This window comes from Alligator mississippiensis, chromosome 4 (genome assembly GCF_030867095.1).
Source record: "Alligator mississippiensis isolate rAllMis1 chromosome 4, rAllMis1, whole genome shotgun sequence".
Classification (NCBI taxonomy): Eukaryota; Metazoa; Chordata; order Crocodylia; family Alligatoridae; genus Alligator; species Alligator mississippiensis.
The window spans coordinates 170,721,536-170,742,235 of NC_081827.1; the positions used below are offsets into that span (position 1 = coordinate 170,721,536).

Below are 20,700 nucleotides of genomic sequence, written 5' to 3' on the forward strand. Positions count from 1 at the left end.
CAACTTGTATATGTCTAATTTTATTAATTGGTCATACACCGATTCTATGGCAATAGTAGGAAGGCGATTATTCCTACTGTGCTCATCCTCTACTTTCCTGGCATGGTTTTCCCCTTGGTCTGGTGAAAGACCAAGGCGAAGTAGTCATTCAGGAGTTCAGCTTTCTCCTGGGTGCCAGTAACCAGCTCTCCTGAGTTGGTGAGCAATGGCCCTGCACTCCCATTTGTTTTCCTCCTGTTCCCTATGTACCTAAAGAAGGACTTCTTTTGTCCTTGATTCTTGTTGCTAATCTAAGTTAGGTTGCCGCTTCAGCCTTTCTTATCTGTTTCCTGGAAATGCGGGCCATTGTGGAATATTTTCCTTGGGGCCTGCCCCAAGCTTCCATTGTTTATAAGCCTCTTTCTTCTTTATTAAGAGGACCATGATATCCCTATTTAGCCAAGAGGGCTTTCCAGCTCTTTTGTTACCTTTTCTCCACATGAGAATGGACTTCCTTTGTGCTTGAAAGATCGTGTCCTTAAGGAACAACCACACTTCGTGCACACCTTTTGCCTCAGGTCCCTGCCTGCTAGTGACCTAAGCTTGTTAACGTTTGCATTTTTGAAGTCCAAGTCTTCAATCCTGCTATCCCATTTTTCTTAATCGAACAGTGAACATGATGGTTTCATGGCCGCTGTCACCCAGACTTCCGTCTATATTTAAGTTGGTCACCAAGTCATCTCCTTTGGCCAAGACCAAGTCAAGCAGAGCTTCACCTCTGGTTGGCCCATGCACCTCCTGAGTCAGGAAGAGCTCCTCAACACAGGTCAGGAACAATCACGACTGTTCCAACTTGGCCGAGTGTTCCTCCAAGGAGATGTCTGGATAATTAAAATCGCCCATGAAAACCATGTCACACGCACATGCAGCCTCAGTCAATTCTTGGGTGAACTCTAGATCGAGTTCCTCCCCCTGGTTTGGTGGTTTGTAATATACACCTATAGTTAGGTCTCTCTCACCACGCACACTCCCCTTCCCCCCGCAACTTGACCCAGAGGGTTTCAAGCTGTTCATTTTTTGAGCTGATGTTGGACTCCAAGAAGGTGTACTCGTACCCTTCCCCAAGCCTACCCTCTTTAACCAATAAAGCTTTCCACTATACCAAGCTTGGTGGACTTGTTGGGAGAGGGTTTGGGCCATGCCTTATGCTCCCTATGCTTGGCTGACTAAGGGAAGCTACTATCTGTGCTTCAGGCTTAAGGAAGCACCCCAAGTTCTCGCAGTGGGTCAACCACCCTCACAGTCTACAAGGCCTGTGCACTCAGGGGGCACAGGGCCTGAATAGAGATTAGACCCCTGGGTGGTGGCAGCGGTTACCCCAGGCTTGTGGGTGTGCTCCAGGAAGGGGGTTGACCAGAAGTTGGTGCCCCTGGGGAGACACTTGGAGTTTGGTAGGTGGTCAGGTGCAGTGAGGTGGGTGGCTCAGTGCAAGGGCACTCCCTACTGGCCTACCACAGGGGCCACCCCTGCCAGCTGTGGCTCTGTTACACCCACTCTCTGCACCCCGGCTGGGCCAGGTCAGGCTGGACAATGCTGCTCACAGACCCCCCTCCCTGCCCCATGGCGATGGGGGGCAGAGGATGGGGGAGGAGCTGGAGAAGGGGGAAGAATCCCCTCCCAGCACTGAACAGAGCCCCCCTGCCCTGCAGGGGTGGGGAAAGAGTCCCCTTCTGGGGCCAGGGCTGGGGCCAGGCAAGCCTCACACAGAGCCTGCCCTTCCCACCCCACAGCAGTGGGGGGAGGGAGGAGGAGGAGAGGGAAGAGTACCTCCCATAATGGAACACAGCCCGCCTCCCCACCCTACGGGGGGGAGAAGTGGGGGGAAGAGTCCCCCTCTCGGGCTGGGCAGCATCCCATAGAGCCCGCCCTCCTCACCCTGCAGCAGTGTGGGAGAGGGAGGAAGAGTTCCCAGCTGAGGCCAGGCAGCCCTGTGTGCTGGGATTGCTCCTGGTTGTCAGGGAGCCGCCAGAGCAGGCAGAGCTCTCCCTGCCACTTCCTCCTCCCCACCTTCCTCCGGACAGCAGACGCTCCCTCTTCCCCCACCCTCCAAACCCTGCAGGCCAAGGTTGGGGTTTAAACCCCTCCCCAATCTGAGTCATGCCTGCCGGGGCCTGGCCATGCCCCGGCCGCCTCAGCTCAGCTTCCCTGTGGAAGGGAGGGCTGCTCTAGTGCCCCTGGGCTTCTGGCCTGAGCCACTGCAGGCATGTGCCTGCATTTCCAGAATGAAAAGGGAACATCTATCCACTTACAAACTGATTCTCTCTCTGCAGGTTAGACTAACCTGCAAAGATTGAATCAATTCAGGCTCGGGCTTTTTGAATGTCTGTCCCTAGCCCTCGGGACAATATGAAAAGACAGGAAGGGACATAGGCATAGCAAAGGAGTTTCTTAACCACTATGCCTTTATCACTAATGCAGGTGAAAGTATCAATTAAAAAAAAAAAAAAAAGTCCTGCCAAGCACCTTCATATCTGATCTCATCTCTTCTGTGAGTCTTGAGTTTTATCAGACTTTCAAACTGGGAAGAATTCCTTCCTCCTGCTTTTCCTCTCCTACAAGTCCTTTTTATACAGAACAAGCATGTAGTCTCTATGCAAACAGCAGACGTCTGTGCCCATAAAAGCAGGGTCTTTCCTTTGAGCCATGGATTCAAAATGAGAAGCTATAGGCCCACCCAGTTATGCTTGCTTCCTTCTCATGAAGTGTACTGTTTCATGACGATGAGCCAGAAACTGAAATTTAAAGTCTATAATCCCCAACAGTAGTTTTGATAACCCTCAGACACCTCACCTTCACTGAGGTGTCAAAGATCTTTCCAGATGGGGAAATTCAGTACAACAGGCTACTGGGAGTATCTACGCATGACACTACATCACTGTAACAACACACTACGATGATATAGTGTACATGGGCAAGAACTGTGATGCTACAGCTATGTCACTGTAGCAATGTGCTTCCCCATTATAATGTGTTGCTACGGCAATGTATTGCCTAAAAATAACTATGTGCGGCACACATGGTGCAGTATGGGCTGTTAGTGCACTGTCTTTTAATACTTCCGAAAGGAAGTAGTAAATGATGGCTCAGTAATAACAGCGCCACAGCAGCACGTGGACATGCACCATCTATGAAATAAGTTTAGATCAGTAGTTCTCAACTTTTTCAGGGTCAGGGCAACCCTCCACCACTTTTTTGACTGTGGCAGCACCCCTACTTGATAACCATTGTTGGTGCTGCCTCTACTTATCTGAGTGTTTCTCAACTGGGTGTTACTGGCTACAAATAAAGTTGCCCCATGTGCCTGCTCCACAGCCAGTCCAGGAAGGGCTGTGGCACGTGCATGTGCTCCTCCTGCATCAGGGCTCTGATCAGCCTATAGCTGGGAGGAGATGTCTCATACTGTATAGCCCTTTCCGGTCTGGCTTCTCCTATGCTCTTCCCAGAAACAAAGGTGAAAGTGTAGAACTGTCCTACATGCCTGTTTCTGGGAGGAACATGGGGGAGACCAGACTGGGAAGGAAGGGCTACAGCCAACCCAGTTCCAGCCTGCTTTATGTCATAACCCAATGATTTTAAGTGCCTTGGCACGATGGAATTTTCCAGCCACATGAGAGTCTCTGTGCACAGCAAAAGTTTTCTGTTGCAATAGAAAACTCCGGTGCAAGAGAGTTCCCGCCATTCGTATGCAAATTTGTGTCCTATCATTGGCCGATTCCAAATTATTCCTACGTGGCGGCTAGCGATTGGCTTGTTAGCCGTATAAAATTCTGTGCGACTTCCGCCCAAGTCGGAGAACTTTGAGCACGCTGCAGAGTGACTTAAGAGAATTCCTGACTCATGGCAGAGCGAATCGATAGCCTGATCAACTATCCATTTTTCTCCCCGTCGCCGAACGTTATCCCTCGACGTACCCCTTTTCCTGCATGCCTGGTTCATTTACGGATTCACTGGCCCGGGTTTTTGCCAGCTGGAGCAACTCGTGTAGTTATTTAAGCTATCGGACCACCTGCGTCGCGGCTACTAGCGGCGTAAGTAAAGCCTTTTTGCAACCAATACGTTTTGTCTGCCTCTCCATTCACCAGCCTGCCCAACGGCCGAGCAATTTGTAGATCACCTCAAGTCGGCTCTGGCTGTCTGAGACACTTTAGGCCAGAGCCCTAATGCAGCAGAAGTGAGTGCAAGGCAGTTTTACCTGACTGCTGTGGCAACAGCACCTGCATCGTGGCACTCCTGAGGGAAGCTCGTGGTACCTCAGCTGAGAACCACCTGTTTAAACACACTGAATGCACTATACAAAATGACCTAAATAATTTCATACTGATTTAAGTTACTCTATCACAGATATACTCGTATTATCCTCAAAAAAATTATAAAACTAAGCAATTTAGAATTAAGGATAAATTTAAAGAAATCCTAAAATGGCTATGCATAGATAGGGAACCGATCGTAACTCTTAACTGTTTTTACAGGTAATGTTTTACCAACAAGAAAATTAAACTACTATATATACACAATACTTTTCATGTGTCCTGTAGTTACCATATGCTGTCCTGTGGTCATTTTAGGTCCCTTTTTCATGATGAGTTCATCTAAATACTCAGCTTTTTTGTCCCAGGTTTTTAGTGTCCGATATTCATTTTTCATTTTTTCCAGTCTAAAGAGAAGAATCAGTCAGTAAGTTTGTATCTAAACCTGCAGGATTGTTTGTCTGGCCAGAAACAGATGACCAGTTTATTCTGGAGCTAAAATGTCCTGGGTTTTGTATTTGACTTGTATTTAAATAATTACATAAAAATGGTTTACATAAAATTAAAGGATTTATGCACACTAAGGTGGGCTAAGGCCAAGAGGTCTCCCTCTGTGGCTATGCCTCCTCTTCCCCATGACAGCCAACCCCTCCCCTCCCCACCACTGCTGGCCAGCCACTTCACTATATCTCAGTTTACTGGGCCCTGCAACCCCCCTGGTACTCAGCTCTGCCCGGTGTGTGCTCTGTTATGCAGTGAGCATGCTGGATCAACCTCGTGTCCTGGCTATTCCTTCCCTCCCCATCCTAGCCTACACAACTCCTGCCACCCCTCACCCAACTCCCTTCCCCTGACCCAATCCCAATTCACTGAGATGCATGCAAGATTTTGGTTCTTCAATTTTCTTTTTTTTCTCTCCTTTCTCCTTACTGTTCCTGGCCCCTTCACTTCAAACAGTATATTCAAATAATTATGATGTCATAGGGATAACAGAGACCTGGTGGGACTCCACCCATGACTGGACCATGGGTATAGATGGCTATACCCTGTACAGGAGGGATCGTGTAGAGAAAAGGGGCGGGGGTGTAGCTCTCTATGTTAAGGAAAGCTACACGTCCCTGCAAGCCGATATTGGCGACCAGGGTGGACGACTGGAGACCCTCTGGGTTAAAACCCGTGGGGAACACGGTACAGGGGACACAATGGTGAGAGTCTACTACAGACCTCCCACTCAAAGTCCTGAGCTTGACCAGGAGTTTGCCCGGGAACTGGCTGAGGCCGCATGCTCCAGGACCATGGTTGTCATGGGTGACTTCAATTACCCGGACATCTCGTGGGAGGATCACTCAGCAAAATCTGAGCAGTCGCAAAGCTTCCTCTCGTGCGTGGATGACCTCTACCTGACTCAAGAAGTCTATGGGCCAATGAGAGGCAAAGCACTGCTCGACCTGGTACTGGCTACTGGGGATGACCTAGTCGGCGACCTAGTGATCGATGGGAAGCTGGGTGACAGCGACCACGAGCTGATCACCTTAACCATCTGCCAAAAAGCAGGCAAGTCAGTCGGCAACACGGAAGTCCTTGACTTCAGGAAAGCCGACTTTGGCAAGCTCAGGAGGCTTGTCAGTGAGGCTCTAAGGGACCATGACCACAGAGAAAGGGGGGTTCAAGAAGAGTGGTTGCTCCTTAAGGGAGCGATCCTCAATGCACAAACTAAGTCTATTCTATCTCGGAGGAAAGGCAGCAAGAGGGCACAGTAGCCCCCCTGGCTCTCCAGGGACCTAGCAGACCTCCTGAGGCTAAAAAGAAAGGCCTACAAAGGATGGAGGATGGGAGTCACCTCCAAGGAGGATTATTCTGCACTGGTCCAGTCCTGTAGGGAGCAGACCAGGAAAGCCAAGGCTGCAAATGAACACCAACTAGCTTTGAGCATCAAGGACAATAAAAAGTTCTTTTTCAGATATGTGGGGAGCTGGAGAAAAAGCAGGGGCAACGTTGGACACCTGCTGAACCAGATGGGGCAACTGACAACTGACACCCAGGAAAAAGCCAACCTATTAAATAGGTACTTTGCGTCGGTCTTTCCTCAGTCCCATGGGACGCCCATGCCCGCTACGGGACACGGAAGTCTGGGTGAGGGTGATCCCCTGCCCTCCATTGATGCTGACTTCGTGAAGGAACATCTTGAGAAGCTGGATACCTTCAAGTCAGCCGGCCCTGACAATCTTCACCCCAGGGTACTCAAGGAGCTGGCAAGCATCATAGCCCAGCCTCTAGCATGGATCTTTGAAAACTCTTGGCGCTCTGGTGTAGTGCCCAAAGACTGGAAAAAGGCCAATGTGGTGCCTATCTTCAAGAAAGGGAGGAAAGTGGATCCGGCTAACTATAGGCGCATTAGCCTGACTTCTATCCCAGGGAAGATCTTAGAAAAGTTTATTAAAGAGGCCATCCTTAATGGACTGGCCGACACCAACATCTTAAGGGATAGCCAGCACAGGTTTGTTGCGGGTAGATCTTGCTTGACCAATCTCATTTCCTTCTACGACCAGGTGACCTATCACCTGGACAAGGAAGAAGAGATTGATGTCATATATCTTGACTTCAAAAAAGCCTTTGATCTGGTTTCCCATGATCACCTCTTAGAGAAACTGGCCAATTGTCACCTTGGGTCCTCCATGATCCACTGGCTGGAAAATTGGCTCTAGGGTCAGACCCAGAGGGTAGTAATTGATGAAAGTCACTCATCACGGTGTCCTGTGACCAGTGGGGTCCCCCAAGGCTCTGTCCTTGGACCCATACTGTTCAACGTCTTCATTAATGATGTGGACACTGGAGTCAGAAGCGGACTGGCCAAGTTCACTGATGACACCAAACTCTGGGGAAAAGCATCCACACCAGAAGACAGGCAGGTGATCCAGGCTGACCTGGACAGGCTCAGCGAGTGGGCGGACGAGAATCTGATGGTGTTCAATGCCGATAAATGCAAGGTTCTCCACCTTGGGAAGAAAAACCCGCAGCATCCTTATAGGCTCGGCAGTGCTATGTTGGCTAGCACTATGCAAGAAAGAGACTTGGGGGTCATCATTGACCACAAGATGAATATGAGCCTGCAGTGCGATGCTGTGGCTAGTAAAGCGACCAAAATGCTGGCTTGCATCCATAGATGCTTCTCAAGCAAATCCCGGGACATTATTCTCCCCTTATACTCGGCCTTAGTGAGGCCGCAGCTGGAGTACTGCATCCAGTTTTGGGCTCCACAATTCAAAAAGGATGTGGAGAAGCTTGAGAGAGTCCAGAGAAGAGCCATGTGCATGATCAGAGGTCAGGGAAGCAGACCCTATGATGACAGGCTGAGAGCCCTGGGGCTCTTTAGCCTGGAAAAGCGCAGGCTCAGGCGTGATCTGATGGCCACCTATAAGTTTATCAGGGGGGACCACGAGTATCTGGGGGAACGTTTGTTCACCAGAGCGCCCCAAGGGATGACAACTAGGTCGAATGGTCATAAACTACTACAAGACTGTTTCAGGCTAGACATAAGGAAGAATTTCTTTACTGTCCGAGCCCCCAAGGTCTGGAACAGCCTGCCACCGGAGGTGGTTCAAGCACCTACATTGAACACCTTCAAGAGCAAACTGGATGCTTATCTTGCTGGGATCCTATGAACCCAGCTGACTTCCTGCCCTTTGGGCAGGGGGCTGGACTCGATGATTTTCCGAGGTCTCTTCCAGCCCTAATGTCTATGAAATCTATGAATCTATGAAACAGCTTTTCAAGATTTCACTCCCATCCTTGTCTCTGTCTCTGCTCCTACTGTTGCATAGGGAAGGAAAGCACAGACTCCATGCTCGTTTCTCCACCTCTGCCACCCTCCCCTCCCCTCTTCCACCACTGAAGAGGAGTAGAGTCCTGGCTCCTGTCCACATTGCCAGGCCCTCTAGTGGCAAGTCACAGTTGTGCAGGTCTGATACAGCATTAAACCATAACCTGTGACTACTATGAAACTGTTCTAACTTTATGAGGACATAACATTCCAGATTTTAAATGTTTTAAAGGTAGCCTGTAACAGTACCATTACAAGCCCATTGTCCCATATTAAGTACTTGAAGTATGTGAGATAACACCTTTCCCTGGGACAATTGCTGCTGATTCAAGTTAACTGCCATTCATTCCAGGGACAAAGTATGTGTGAAGAGGCCTATACTGCTCCCAGGTTTTGACTTGGATCAATTAGAACCACTTCAAATGCAATGTTAGTTTTTATCCTTACTGTGGAAAGTTGAACTTTGGAGCTTGGTTAATGTTCTACAATTTAAACATAAGGAACTCTAGATTCAATACATATGCATCACTAAAATGCAGTTTTCCTTGCCAGTCCATTGATTTTAATGGTGGGACCAATAACAATCAAGTCTCTAGGGCAAGGGTTGGCAACCTTTCAACAACAGTAGGCAAAAACAGCAGTTGATAGAGATGGCAGGCAGGAGGTAGCAGTTGATGGAGGCAGCTGCTAGATAGTGCATTCTTGGGCAAACAAGCTTAGTGGGATAAATAAAATCTCCCCACAAGCCAGATTCAGCCTGTGGGTCGTGGGTTGCTGGCCACTGCTTCAGGGTATCCTTCCATTTGGCTATCAAGCAGAAAGGTGAAAACAATTACACCTAAAAGCTTGTCTACATTATAAGAATCTCTGCCACTACTTCTGTGTAACATATCGCTGTCAGCAGCATCTCCTAGTGGAGATACATCTTAAATCAAGGGGAGTCTTTCTGCCAATGCAACTAAATCACCTTTCCAAATGACATAAACTAAGCCAATATGAAGGCCATGTGGTAAGCATCAGAATTAATTCTCCTACCCATGGCCTCCTATTCAGGCTCTTTCTTTACAAACATGAGGTTAATTAAAGAAGTATTTGTTTTCTATTCTGTACATATTAGTGCATATTATTGCTTGCCTGTTTCGAGGTGGAATCTTTTTCAGACCATTCTGAAGTATGCCTAAGCCCTTTGAGGATACACCAGGTGAAGAAATTTCTCTCTCAACAGTTCCGTCTGCCACACACTGATCTGGAGATGAGAATGCTGGATATCCCAGGAACTGTGCTGTGATGACACTACTACCAAAAAGGACAAAAGAAACACAAGAATCAAAATCCTCAGTGAAAGAAAATTAGTTAGATGAAGAAAGAGAATGCGTGAATAATCTTTCACAGAAAAATAAATGGTTTCTATGCTTATTATTTCCACAGACCTTACATATTAAGAATTTTTGGATAAAGGGGAAAAGCCTCTCCTCTCACAATGACAAAAGACTATTCCAAAGTGAATGCTCTTGAGTTCTAAACCAAAGTTACGTGTACAGTTAAGGACATTCTGGGAAGGCTATGCACCTACCACTTTCTGAAAAAAAAACCTTGAGACTGAAATTTCTCAAGTTCTCTCTTGGCTAACACAAAAATTATTTTACAAATTAATATAACATTCCATTTGTCAGAGTTCCATTTTGGACTAAAAAGACTAGTCCAGTGGTTCTCAACCAGGGTGCCAGGGAACCCTTGGGTGCAGCCAGGTCTTTTGATAGGTGCCACAAGGTTGTGAAGAGATAAGTGAGGTGCGAGGAGGTAAGCAGATAAGCTAGGCTTAGGCGGGTCTCAGGTTTCAGGTGATAAAACTTGCTTCTTCCTGTAAAATTATGAAGATTTCATTAAAAAAATCGGCTAAAATATTGATGAAAAATTTGATATTTGTTTACCTCAATGTTGTTGAACTGTCATTTCTACCTGGGAGAAATTTTACAGTCTCTTCTCCTATGCCTGTAAAAGGGGAGTTGTGCCCAAAAGCTTGCAATTAAAGATTTTTTTTGGCAAAAATCTAGTTAGTCTAATAAAAGAGATCACCTCTACCATGAGTTCTGATTCCTTTACAGCTATGAAGGATTTAAGATTTTTTGTGGGGTCTGCCCCGGAGGTTTCTCTCACCACCTTTCTGGAACCAAAGATGGGCACCTAGGGTCCTGAAGAACGTGTCCCTGAAAATCTCCGCAGACGTTTCCTCAAAGTTTTGTAGATGTGGCACCCAGCCCAGCCACCCAGGGCAACCACCAAAAGTGTCCGCCTTCCTGGATTGAACGGTCGGGCAACACCCATTTGAACAACCCCATATGGACTTCCAAGCCGCGCCGGTGGGCCCACATCAACTGCTCGCAACACAGCAGAGCAAAATTTTTCTAAGTCCCACACCGGACACCAGGTCAACCTGATCCCCCGGCAGGAGAACCACACCACTCCTGAGGAAGCACCGATTAAAAGTAGGAGCCGCATTGTGGATTTATGTAACAATTTGTATTCTTTTCCCCCTTTTCCACTCTCACATGTGTCAAAGGGTGGCTACCAAGAGAGGGAAAAGGCAAAAAACAATACTAGATGTTTCACATTTTTTGGTACTGACTATGATTACATGATTATGTGTCTCTTGGAACTTGTTACATGGTATCAGAAATCATAAAATCACAGAAATTAGGACTGGAAGTGACTTCAAGAAGTTATCTATTTTCATTCCCTAATCCCAAAGTAAGATCAGCTATACCTAAACCATTCCCAAGGTCTGTTTTCTAACCTGTTCTTAAAAACTTCCAATGATAAATATTCTACCATCCTTCTCATTTAATCTATTTCAATTATGATAACCAGTTCTATTTCTGCCACCTTGCTTACCTAATAATTCAGAAGGTCATGAAGATCACTGCTGAATACTATGGCCTGAGTACCACATCTTCTTGCTTATGATTTTGGTACTCAGGCCACATCTTCTTTCTTCCCTTTCTTAAAAATGGGCACTATATTTGCCCTCTTCCTGTCATCCAAAACCCATTCTGTCCTCCACAGGTTTTCAAATAAGATAGGCAGTCATTCTGGACTTACCTCAGCCAATTCCTTTAGTACTCTAAGGTGCACCTTGTATGGCTCTACTGACATGAAAACATCCGACTTCTCTAAGTAATCCCTAACCTATTCTTCCACTACAGTAGCCTGAACATCTCCTCCCCTATCCTTGCTGCCACCTGCACTTATCATCTTGTATCTGGACCTTATTTATGAATAGTGAAATAAAAAAGGCAATGAATACTTCAGTATTCGCTGCCTCATTTGTTGTTAAATTGTCTTCTGCAATCAGTAAGGGACCTACACTTTTCTTAGTCTTTCTCTTCTGTTTTTGTTTTTTCGAAATAACAGAATTGCACCGAAGAAACATGACTCCATCACCAATTTCTTTTCATTGGAATAACTTAGAAGGTTCTGAATTTTAGCTAGCAACTCATGTCAAGAGCTAAAAGAATTTTGAGAAGATCCTTAATATATAATTCCCAAGAACCTTTGACAATCCCTTCTGTCTTTCAGTGGTGGAATCCGGAGAAACATGGAACGTTTAATAGTCTTCTGAAGTTCTGGTTCAGGCTGTTTCAACTACAAAAGAAAAACTTTGATATTAAAATAGATAATTAGAACTGTAAAAAAATGACTAGATGAATTTAGAAGATACTCAAATCTTCCAGTAAAATGAGTGGGATAACACAAAAGAAAGCAGCACAATGAGCAAATCAGTGAAGATAATGGACAACAGCAGGCTATTTTATTACTAATTTATCAAAATCAATCATTGAAACAAATTAGCAGACTACAAAGTATTGTAATTAAAATACTTTATGAAATCCACTTGCACAGTTCTTATAGCAGAAGGACGCTAGTTCCTCCATAATAAGTGTCAAAGCCAGTTTTTCACTAGAAGACCTATTTCCAAAACAAATCAAACCAAAATATCTAAAATCATGTGTCACTTTTCATTCCAAGGTAGACGTATAAAATAGTCTTGGATGTTCAAGCTATCTAATATATTATCAATCTCTTTACAAAACATACAAATTTAAGTAGTATATTTCTTTTGTTTTATTCTTGTGTGTGTCACGTACTGCTTTACATTTTAATTTTTAAGTGTCTGATTACTTTTGTGGAATTTTGAGGCAAATCAAACATAAGGGGCACGTCTAGATATGCGCTTTAATGCACAATAGCCTATTTTACTGCACATTACAACAGTGTACACTTTCGCTACTGAGCAGTGGGGCAGCCTAATGTGCATGTATTTAGTACGTCACATTAGAGCTACTAAATCTAAGGCGCATTAAGAAAAGTGCATTCATGCACATGCAGACACCCAGGGAGTATCAGACATAGGGCAGGTGGCATAACAACCGTTTAGGACACTCACTTTTCCCAAACCCTTTTTTGGCATGTTGCGGCCTACCACAGTCCTAAATCAAATTCCTTAAAAAAAATAATCAAGTTTCATTTTCTTAAAGATTATGAGTACAACTGAGAGACATATATAGGAAGTGACAAGATAGTTAGAATATACAAATCCAAGTTATCATTTACCTACTTTGTAACATTATATAATTTTAAACATAATCTTGTTTTACTATTTTCATTTAATTCAAATACTAATCTTGGCTAACTCTTTCCAAAAGGATTCCAATCTGGAATGTTGCCAAGTATGGGAAATATCATCCCACAAAATAATGTTTAATGGAATTTATGAATGTCTGTGGTTTTGAACTGAATACAATGGAGAACAAATGCTACTAAAATAGAAGGTTCAGATATTTCTGGATAGGATAGCCTACTAATTTCTTCACCAAACAACCCCCAAGCAAACAATAGGTGATGCTACTTTAAACTATATTTTGATAAATTATTAGTGGAGTTCCTCAAGGATTAGTCTTGGGAACAATCTTATTTAATATTTTCTTTAATAGTTATGGCACAAAAAGTAAGTGTACACCGATGAAATTTGTTTCTCAGTTACGGAGTTGTATCAGGACGTGCAGGAAGAACTGGATCCCCATGAGAATTGCTGTCATAGAGATTTTATGAGACTTAATAATAGCCATGAATATGTAGGGACTGTAAGTGAGGAGACTTCTAAGCTTTATAGTAGTCAGATTATGGAACACCCTTCCAGTTGGAGTATTGGGAACAAACCCTCCCGCCACTAAAACCTGCTTATATGATGGAGCTTGATCAGCTTATAAGTGTGAGGGAGCTGCAAGGGCATGAAGAGAAATGCTGGGAACAGCAGTGGAGCAGCCCCATGCTTACCTGGTCCCGGAGCCAACATGCTGCACTTCACCCAAGGCATAGTGTTTTAAAAGCAGCCTCTCCCTCCAGATTGGAGGAGAGGCGCCCGGCAAAGTTATTTCAGGCCCCAGTAAGGGGCTGTACAGGGAGGACAGCACCAGATCATGGTGTGGACTCACAGCCAGAAACCAAAAGTGAGAGTCCTCCAGCAGGCAGGAGCTGAGAACCTGCAAGCAGATGGTGCCCAGAGGGCCACTTAACTGTCTGGAGGAGCCATCCTAAGAGGGGAAGATGGGTTCTCTAGACAGCCTTGGGAGAAACCTGAGCCTCAAGATACAGATCCAGGGTGGACTGATTGTGACGACCGCCAGCAGTAGCCTTGCACCAGACGAGTGAAGGAGGGATTGTGATAAATAACCATGTTGATTTTTTTTTCCTTTTTTTTTTTCCTGATTGTTTGTTGTACCTATCTAATGGAGAAAATATTCCTTCTGTGGCTGCCTAAAGAACTTTAATTACAGCCCCTGATGAGAGTGAGAAGCCCATAAGGGGAATCTGTGTTAAAGGGGAGAAGAATCAGAAATTATACTGGGGACGAGAGTTTCGACCCTAAAGCAGCAGAGAGCTATGTTTTGTTTTGCACCATTTTTTAGTCCTTTTGGTTTTGGTCAAGTTTTCACTCAAGGACCAACTATTGTTGAGAGTCCCATGAGAATCTGTCTCTTCATAGAATTTTTCCAACTATTTGAGTTGGTCTAATAAAAGACATCGGATTTACCCAAATAACTTTGTCTGCCTATGCTCTCTTCATGGCCAGCTTTATATATGTAAGCTTTATATCTGGCTTGTGCTCAAAGAAAGCGAAGACAGCCTGTAGAGCCAGCCATTCCCACTTAAATTCATCTGATGTGGTTAGGGTGGTGAAAAGGGGAGGTTGAAGCCCCATACAAAGATTGGCCTACAGCTCTGGGGATTACTGTTGGTCCATTTTCTCCATCTCCAAGGAATTTATGTGGTAACATCAAGATATGGCAGGCGAGAGCACTTCATCTGAGTGAACTGGACCACGGTGTTCCTAGATCAAATACTAGTGGCAAAGGCCTGCCATATTCTGGACAGGTGGAGTTCTATCTTGTCAAAGGGGAACACTTGGACAATAAAAAATCAGGGCTCATGGTAGAAGTGATCTCTTTTATTAGACCAACAAGATTTTTGCAAAAATAATTCTTTAATTGCAAGCTTTTGGGCACAGACACCCTTCATCATATATTGGAGAAAAGATTCTAAAAGTTCTCCTGTGTAGAAATGAAAGTTCATATTTCATAGGATTTCACAGAGGAGTCAATAGATGGAATACTTCTCTGGGCAGGCAGTTCTTAGTGAAATCCTATGTGTGACAGAGAAGCTTCAGTGCTCCATCGCTTTAAGGGCTGGAGCAGGCAGCCGGCAGGTGTTTGATAAGAGAGGCCTGGGAGTAACATCACCTGGTGGGGCTACTGCTTCTGGAACATCTTGGAGGTAAGGGCTGGGGCTATGAGGAAGCAGGAGGCCCCAAGGTCCTGGGCATTAGGGCTGTGCAAAATTTCCCCGGCAGTTTCCTTTCAACGCTGTTTTGACTCATTTCAAGCTCGAAACAGCGAAATCGAAATGAAATGAAGGGATTTGAAACAGCCTCGAAATGAAATGTGGGCAGTCAAAACATTCTGAAAGTTTCAACACTCAGGCAGGGCTTGCCTGCAGGGAAACAGAAAGTAAGGAGAGGGTGGGGGAAGAGGGAAGAAGGAGTGCTTTCATATTGGCTGTGTAGCTGTGGTCCATCCCTGAGGTCCCCTCCAATCCCAGTGCTCTGGGGGAGGGATGGTAAAAAAGCATAAAAGACAGTATTGTTTGAACTGACCTGCTTTCTGTCACCCATGTCACGACTTTTGCTTGTCAGCAGCCTGAGGTGCAGTTTCCCAGAAACCCCTGCACCTCTCTCCTTGAAAGCTTGCAGGCTTCATGGCCTCAGCAGGGGCTACCATCCCTGCAGTTTTCACTCCGCTGTGTCTTAACTCACACACAGTGTCACCCATATCATGAGTTTTGTTTGTCAGAAGCCTGAGGTATAGTTTCTCAGAAACCCCTTCACCTATCTCCTTGAAACTTGGCAGGGGATACCATGCCTACAAGTTCCATCTGAATGAGGCAAGAACTGACAAAGTTATAGGCAGTTTCATGGTTCCCCATTATAGCCTATGGGCAAAACGTCGAAACAGTGTCAAAACAGCGAAACAGTTTCGACAAAAGGAAACGGAGCAGTGGTTTCGAAATTAAACTTGAAATGAAACACTGTCCCATCGAAATGTCAAAACAGAAGTCGAAACGAAGCGTTGCTGTTTCGCACAGCCCTACTGGGCATGACTAGAAACTGCACCCTGCTGGGCAAGAGTGGCCTGGTGGGACTCCTTGTGGTGAGCGAGTCCCCAAGAAATGCCAGGCCAGTTACCTCCCCAGTGAAAGGTAGGTAGGGGTGACTTAACACCAGCCTTCACCATCCCGTGGGTTATTAATGAGAGTGGTGGGCCAGGCACACTGAGTAGGGGCACCTGAGCCTATGGGGGTGTTCGACCCTATGCCCTAGTGAGAGGGCAAAGTTGAAATGCCTTAGTGGGAGGGCGTAGTTGAGAGGCCATGGGGAGAGGGCGCTGATGAGGTCAGCCTGAGAGAAGGGCGAAGTTTCTGGTAAGGGGCTAGGGCAAAGTCAGCCCAGAGTTTGGCTAATTGCACAGCCACCGCTCAGATGAAGGTTATGGGAGAGACCCAAAAGGCTGCACCAGGTGTGGCCGAGGAGTGCAGTCAAGCCAGATGGCACCTCAAGGGAGCAGGACAGGGTGAATGGGGCCCAGGATAGGTGGTGTGAGAGAGGCCTGGTGAGAGCAGGCGGAGTGAAAGAGGCCCCGGTGAGAGAGGGGTTGTGAGTGTGGCCCAGAACAGGGCAGTATGCCAGAGGTATACTGTGTACTGTTTGGCCTGGCTACAAGCTGGAGATTTACCAAACTGGGTGTGTTATTTGCGAGGCATGGGACACATTAAGGTAAGGTCAGAGCGTGTACATATCGCCCTTGGACATCAGGGCACTTGAAGGGCAGCCATCCACCTAATTAAACTCTGGATTGATTTACAACCAAGCACAGCAAGTGAATGAGGTGGGTGGTTTGCCCATAGACAAAGGGGGCAGGCCAGTACTTAGACTGGGCCGTGGGACTTTGCCCCTTTTTGCCACACTGTACCCTGGAGAACTTTTACAATCTTTTCTCTGATGCCTGATGAAGGGTGTTTGTTCCCAAAAGCTTGCAATTAAAGAATTATTTTTTTTTTTTTAATCTTGTTGGTCTAATAAAAGGTATTACCTCTACCATGAGTCCTGATTGATTTTTCCTCTAGACCAATACAGCTACAACCTGGATACCTGGACAATAAGAAAGATTTTATGACATGGTGCTTACCCACGAGGTTGCTATGAGTGCCATAATCCCATTCCCATATTATAACAGAACAAGAAATAAAAGACAGGTCCTTACCTGGTGTGAGTAACCATATCCAAAACTTCCATAGCAGAATGTAAACTCCACTTCCAAAGTGCAGACCACCTGGAAATATAAAAAAAGACTCTCTTTTTTAAATACAATAGTTAACTCTTATTGCAAGCACATTTACAAATAAGTTCTCTGGTAAAATACAAGTACGGTAAGCAAAGCAACAAGATATGACATACCCCATGTAAGTAGCGTATCATGTTTTATAGGATCTTTATATTGTCCTTTTCTTTTTTCTTTCATAAATCTATTGTTCTTAATAAAAGACATTCTCTTCATAATCAAATTCAGAAAATCTTTGTCACTTGTAGGCTTTGCCTACAATGGGGCAACGTATAAAATATTCTTGGATGTTCAAGCATTCTAGTATAAAATCAATCTCTTTACAAAACACTTTACAAATTTTAGTATATATTTTGTTTGATTCATTCCTGTATGGATTATGCATAATTCTTTGTATTTTAATTTTTAAGTGTCTAATGATTCAGGTGATAATACCAAACGTTATTCTCTATATTCTATTATGTATATACATAATGGCTAGATTCACCTCCATTGCTCAAAGGGGAAATGTATCATTGCAAAGGAGCAGGCATTGTTTTTATTGACAACTTTCCCTCAGAGGTTAAGCCACTAGAAGAAAAAGGTACTTTATGGACTTCACTTGTGGATACTGCAGTGAGGTTGAACTGAATTAGTTTTTTTTCTAATTGTTCTGGCTATGCCTTTTCCCCATATACCATTACCCACTACATTTGTGGATACAATGTTCCTGCAGCAAAATTGTTCTGTTTCCCTGTATGCTTGCCCTTAGTTGTTTCCCAAAACAAAATATATCAGAAACCACAGAAACATCATGAACACAAAAATGATCCAAGAAGCTGGAACTGAGTAAGACAGCATATATACACAGCCTGTTTTTTATTATTTCTTATCCCTGTTAATTTTAAAACTCTGAAATTTTCTGTAGATTCTGTCTTAACTCTGTTGTGCGACAGGGTGCCTCTCCAGGGGTAGCTGTGAAGCCCCTGGAGTCCCTGCAGCCCTCACTTTGGAGACAACCACCCCTTCAGTGGCCCACCACACCTTGATGTCTGTTACTTTTATGAGGGAGGCTGCCCCAGGGCTTCCCAAATTGCTATCTCAAATGACCACCAGGTGCCCATGGTCATTGCCTTCAATTCCTTCCCTACACCACGCCCCATGCCTCGCAGATGGCATTCTCATTTATGTTCTCTTCTACTTAGCCCCTCCTCTGGCTCCTGGACCCTTGCTGCTCCCACACTCTCAGCCTCTCAATACAGGCTCTGGACCCTTCCCTGGGTCATTAGGAACCTCCTCTCGCCTTAGTTCCTCTCCAAACCTCCAGGCTGCCTTAGGTGGTACCTTCTGGAGCTGCAGCCCTCCTGTTGAGGTGCTATTCTCTCAGCAGGCTCCAAGCTGTTACCGCTGGCTCATCTCAGGTCTGGGCTTATATCCTATCTAAGCTCAGCCTTCCTCCAGGGTCAAATGACTCCATAATCAGCCTGATGGCACCTGCAGGCTGCCCTAGCAGTAACCTGCCTGCGTCTTAAAGTGGCAGGAGCATCAAGCCTCCTGCCACAGTCAGCACCATCAGTGCAAACCCCTTTGAAATCAATGGGGGTGGAACTGGCATGACTAAGAGCAGATTAGAGCCTACACACTTAGCAAGAATATTATGACCCTATTAACTAGCACCATGGAAAGACTGGAGTTTATGTACTGTTCTGTCATAATCCTTTTCTCTCTATTCAATTTTTGCTTTAAAATGCAATACACCTTAAAGGTTGTATGACAACGTTTAAATTATACATGTGTCTGCAACCAAACAAAATCATTTGGCAAAAACAATAGTATGTGGGTTTAATACTTTATAGTTGCCACCAAAAATCTTACTATGTTTCTACTCCTCATGGCCAATGTTTCAGTGAAATGGCTTCTCTGCAGAGATGAGGAAAGACAGAAAAGAAATGCTTTGATTCATTAATTTTTCAAGCAAAGGGTTTATATAGTATATTATCAAGTATGTAAAAATACAAGAACTTATAACTATATCAGATGTTACAGACTCCTTTCACACAAAGATCATTTAAAAGTCATACAAAAGCATTCATAACTGAAAAGTCAGTCAAGCAACAATGCTTGATTGTCCAACCATGACACAGTGAAAAAAAAATTTTTAGTTCAATCGCTTTTAGTTCATTTTTCAGTTCTATCACATTACTCTTTGTCCTAAAGCCATATTGTTAAATTTAGGTGGTGATAATTAGGTGACAAAGGCCTGGCTCCTATAAATATACGTTTTACGCATGCAAACTCTCCCACTGTTTTAAATGCTCATAAGCTGCCTATACATGTGCTGGTTTGTGTTCTAATTAGAACATGTTGGAGCAGACTCGATTAATTGAGTCTGTTCTGCGTTCTAATTAGAATGCTCTAGCATTGGCTTACTGTCACATGTATAAGCCTTTGCATGTTTTAAAATGACTGGGGCGGGGTGCTTTATCTAAACCAATGAGGTTTAGATAAAGCATCCCACAGCCATTTCTAACCTTACAAGGCTCTTCATGCATGTGATGCTGAGGCATTTTAATTAGATTGGCTTTTTGGGAACCACTCTAATTGAAACACACCCCCACCACCACCACCATTCCTGAGCATGTGTATAGGCAACTGTAATGATTGACATGAAGCTTTGCATTGTTAGTATTTGCAATACTGGGACCTAAATAGGTGCCTAACTCAACATGTAGATACCCAAATACTTTTATAGCTTGACTGCATTAAACTGAGTTAACTTTAGATAATTTGTCTAAAGTGCCTTGGTTTCACATGCAACCATTTTTTAAGCAAATCATTTTGCATGTTTTATCACAGTGAGTGAAATGAGACAACAGAACAAGAGTAATTTCAATTTAATTTGTTAATTTGTTCACTGCCAGGTTTGCATGAAAGCCCCATGTGGACCCCTCACAGGTTTTAAAGATGAAAGTCCTCTTTGTATAGCCATGTGTTCAGGCCCATGTGGGAAAGTCACTGAAATTCAAATATATGTAAGGCACTATCAGAGCAAAAAAAGGAGGGGAACTCCTGGAGCTTGTCCCAATGTACAACTAAAGAACAAGCACTTGAATGGAAGTCAAGGGACCAAAACAAGGGCTCCAGTAATTCTCCTTTTATCTACCTATATACACCTATCAATATCACAATGGCAATCACATAGTAACTGGATATTCATAAGGAATAAATGGAACTATTGTTTCAATGTAAATCAATAGATGCAACAATGTGTGTTAATCTGTATGGTAATTCCAAAACCATGTGCAATACAAACAACCTGCAACCTAGTCTTTGCTATACCCACCTGAATAACTTCATAAAGGTGCACTGTTGCATACCCCAGCAGTTTTGGAAATTCTTTTGGACTCTGAAATTCTACTAATTCTAAAATAATCTTATTTTGCATATCCTGTCGCTGCCTTGGAACCTGAAAATTAAAACAGAGAATATGTGCAAGCTATCAACACAAAGCAATAAAAATAGGTGGTGCAACAGAGAAAAGCAGTAAATCTAAGACAAACTGACATATCTACTAAAACACTCACTACCCAGAGCAAAGAGGAACAACTGGCAAATATTGCTATGCTAGAAGATTCCAGCAAAATTGCCTTTCCTAGGATGTCCT

The 20,700-nt window shown here is 44.5% G+C and overlaps 1 protein-coding gene across 2 annotated transcripts in view; it reads right to left on the reverse strand.

Annotated features, from left to right (window-relative positions):
- C2CD6 (C2 calcium dependent domain containing 6) overlaps positions 1 to 20,700 on the reverse strand; it is a 72,921-nt gene that overhangs the window by 29,842 nt on the left and 22,379 nt on the right. The window contains exons 4-9 of one of the 2 annotated variants that reach the window (XM_019492357.2): positions 20,380 to 20,502; positions 18,912 to 18,956; positions 16,980 to 17,048; positions 11,657 to 11,748; positions 9,241 to 9,402; positions 4,579 to 4,693 (exon numbers count right to left, since the gene is read on the reverse strand). In XM_019492357.2, coding sequence (XP_019347902.2) covers positions 4,579 to 4,693; positions 9,241 to 9,402; positions 11,657 to 11,748; positions 16,980 to 17,048; positions 18,912 to 18,956; positions 20,380 to 20,502 — 606 coding nt within the window. The remainder of the gene's footprint in view (positions 1 to 4,578; positions 4,694 to 9,240; positions 9,403 to 11,656; positions 11,749 to 16,979; positions 17,049 to 18,911; positions 18,957 to 20,379; positions 20,503 to 20,700) is intronic. The other variant, XM_059727070.1, reaches the window with a different exon arrangement.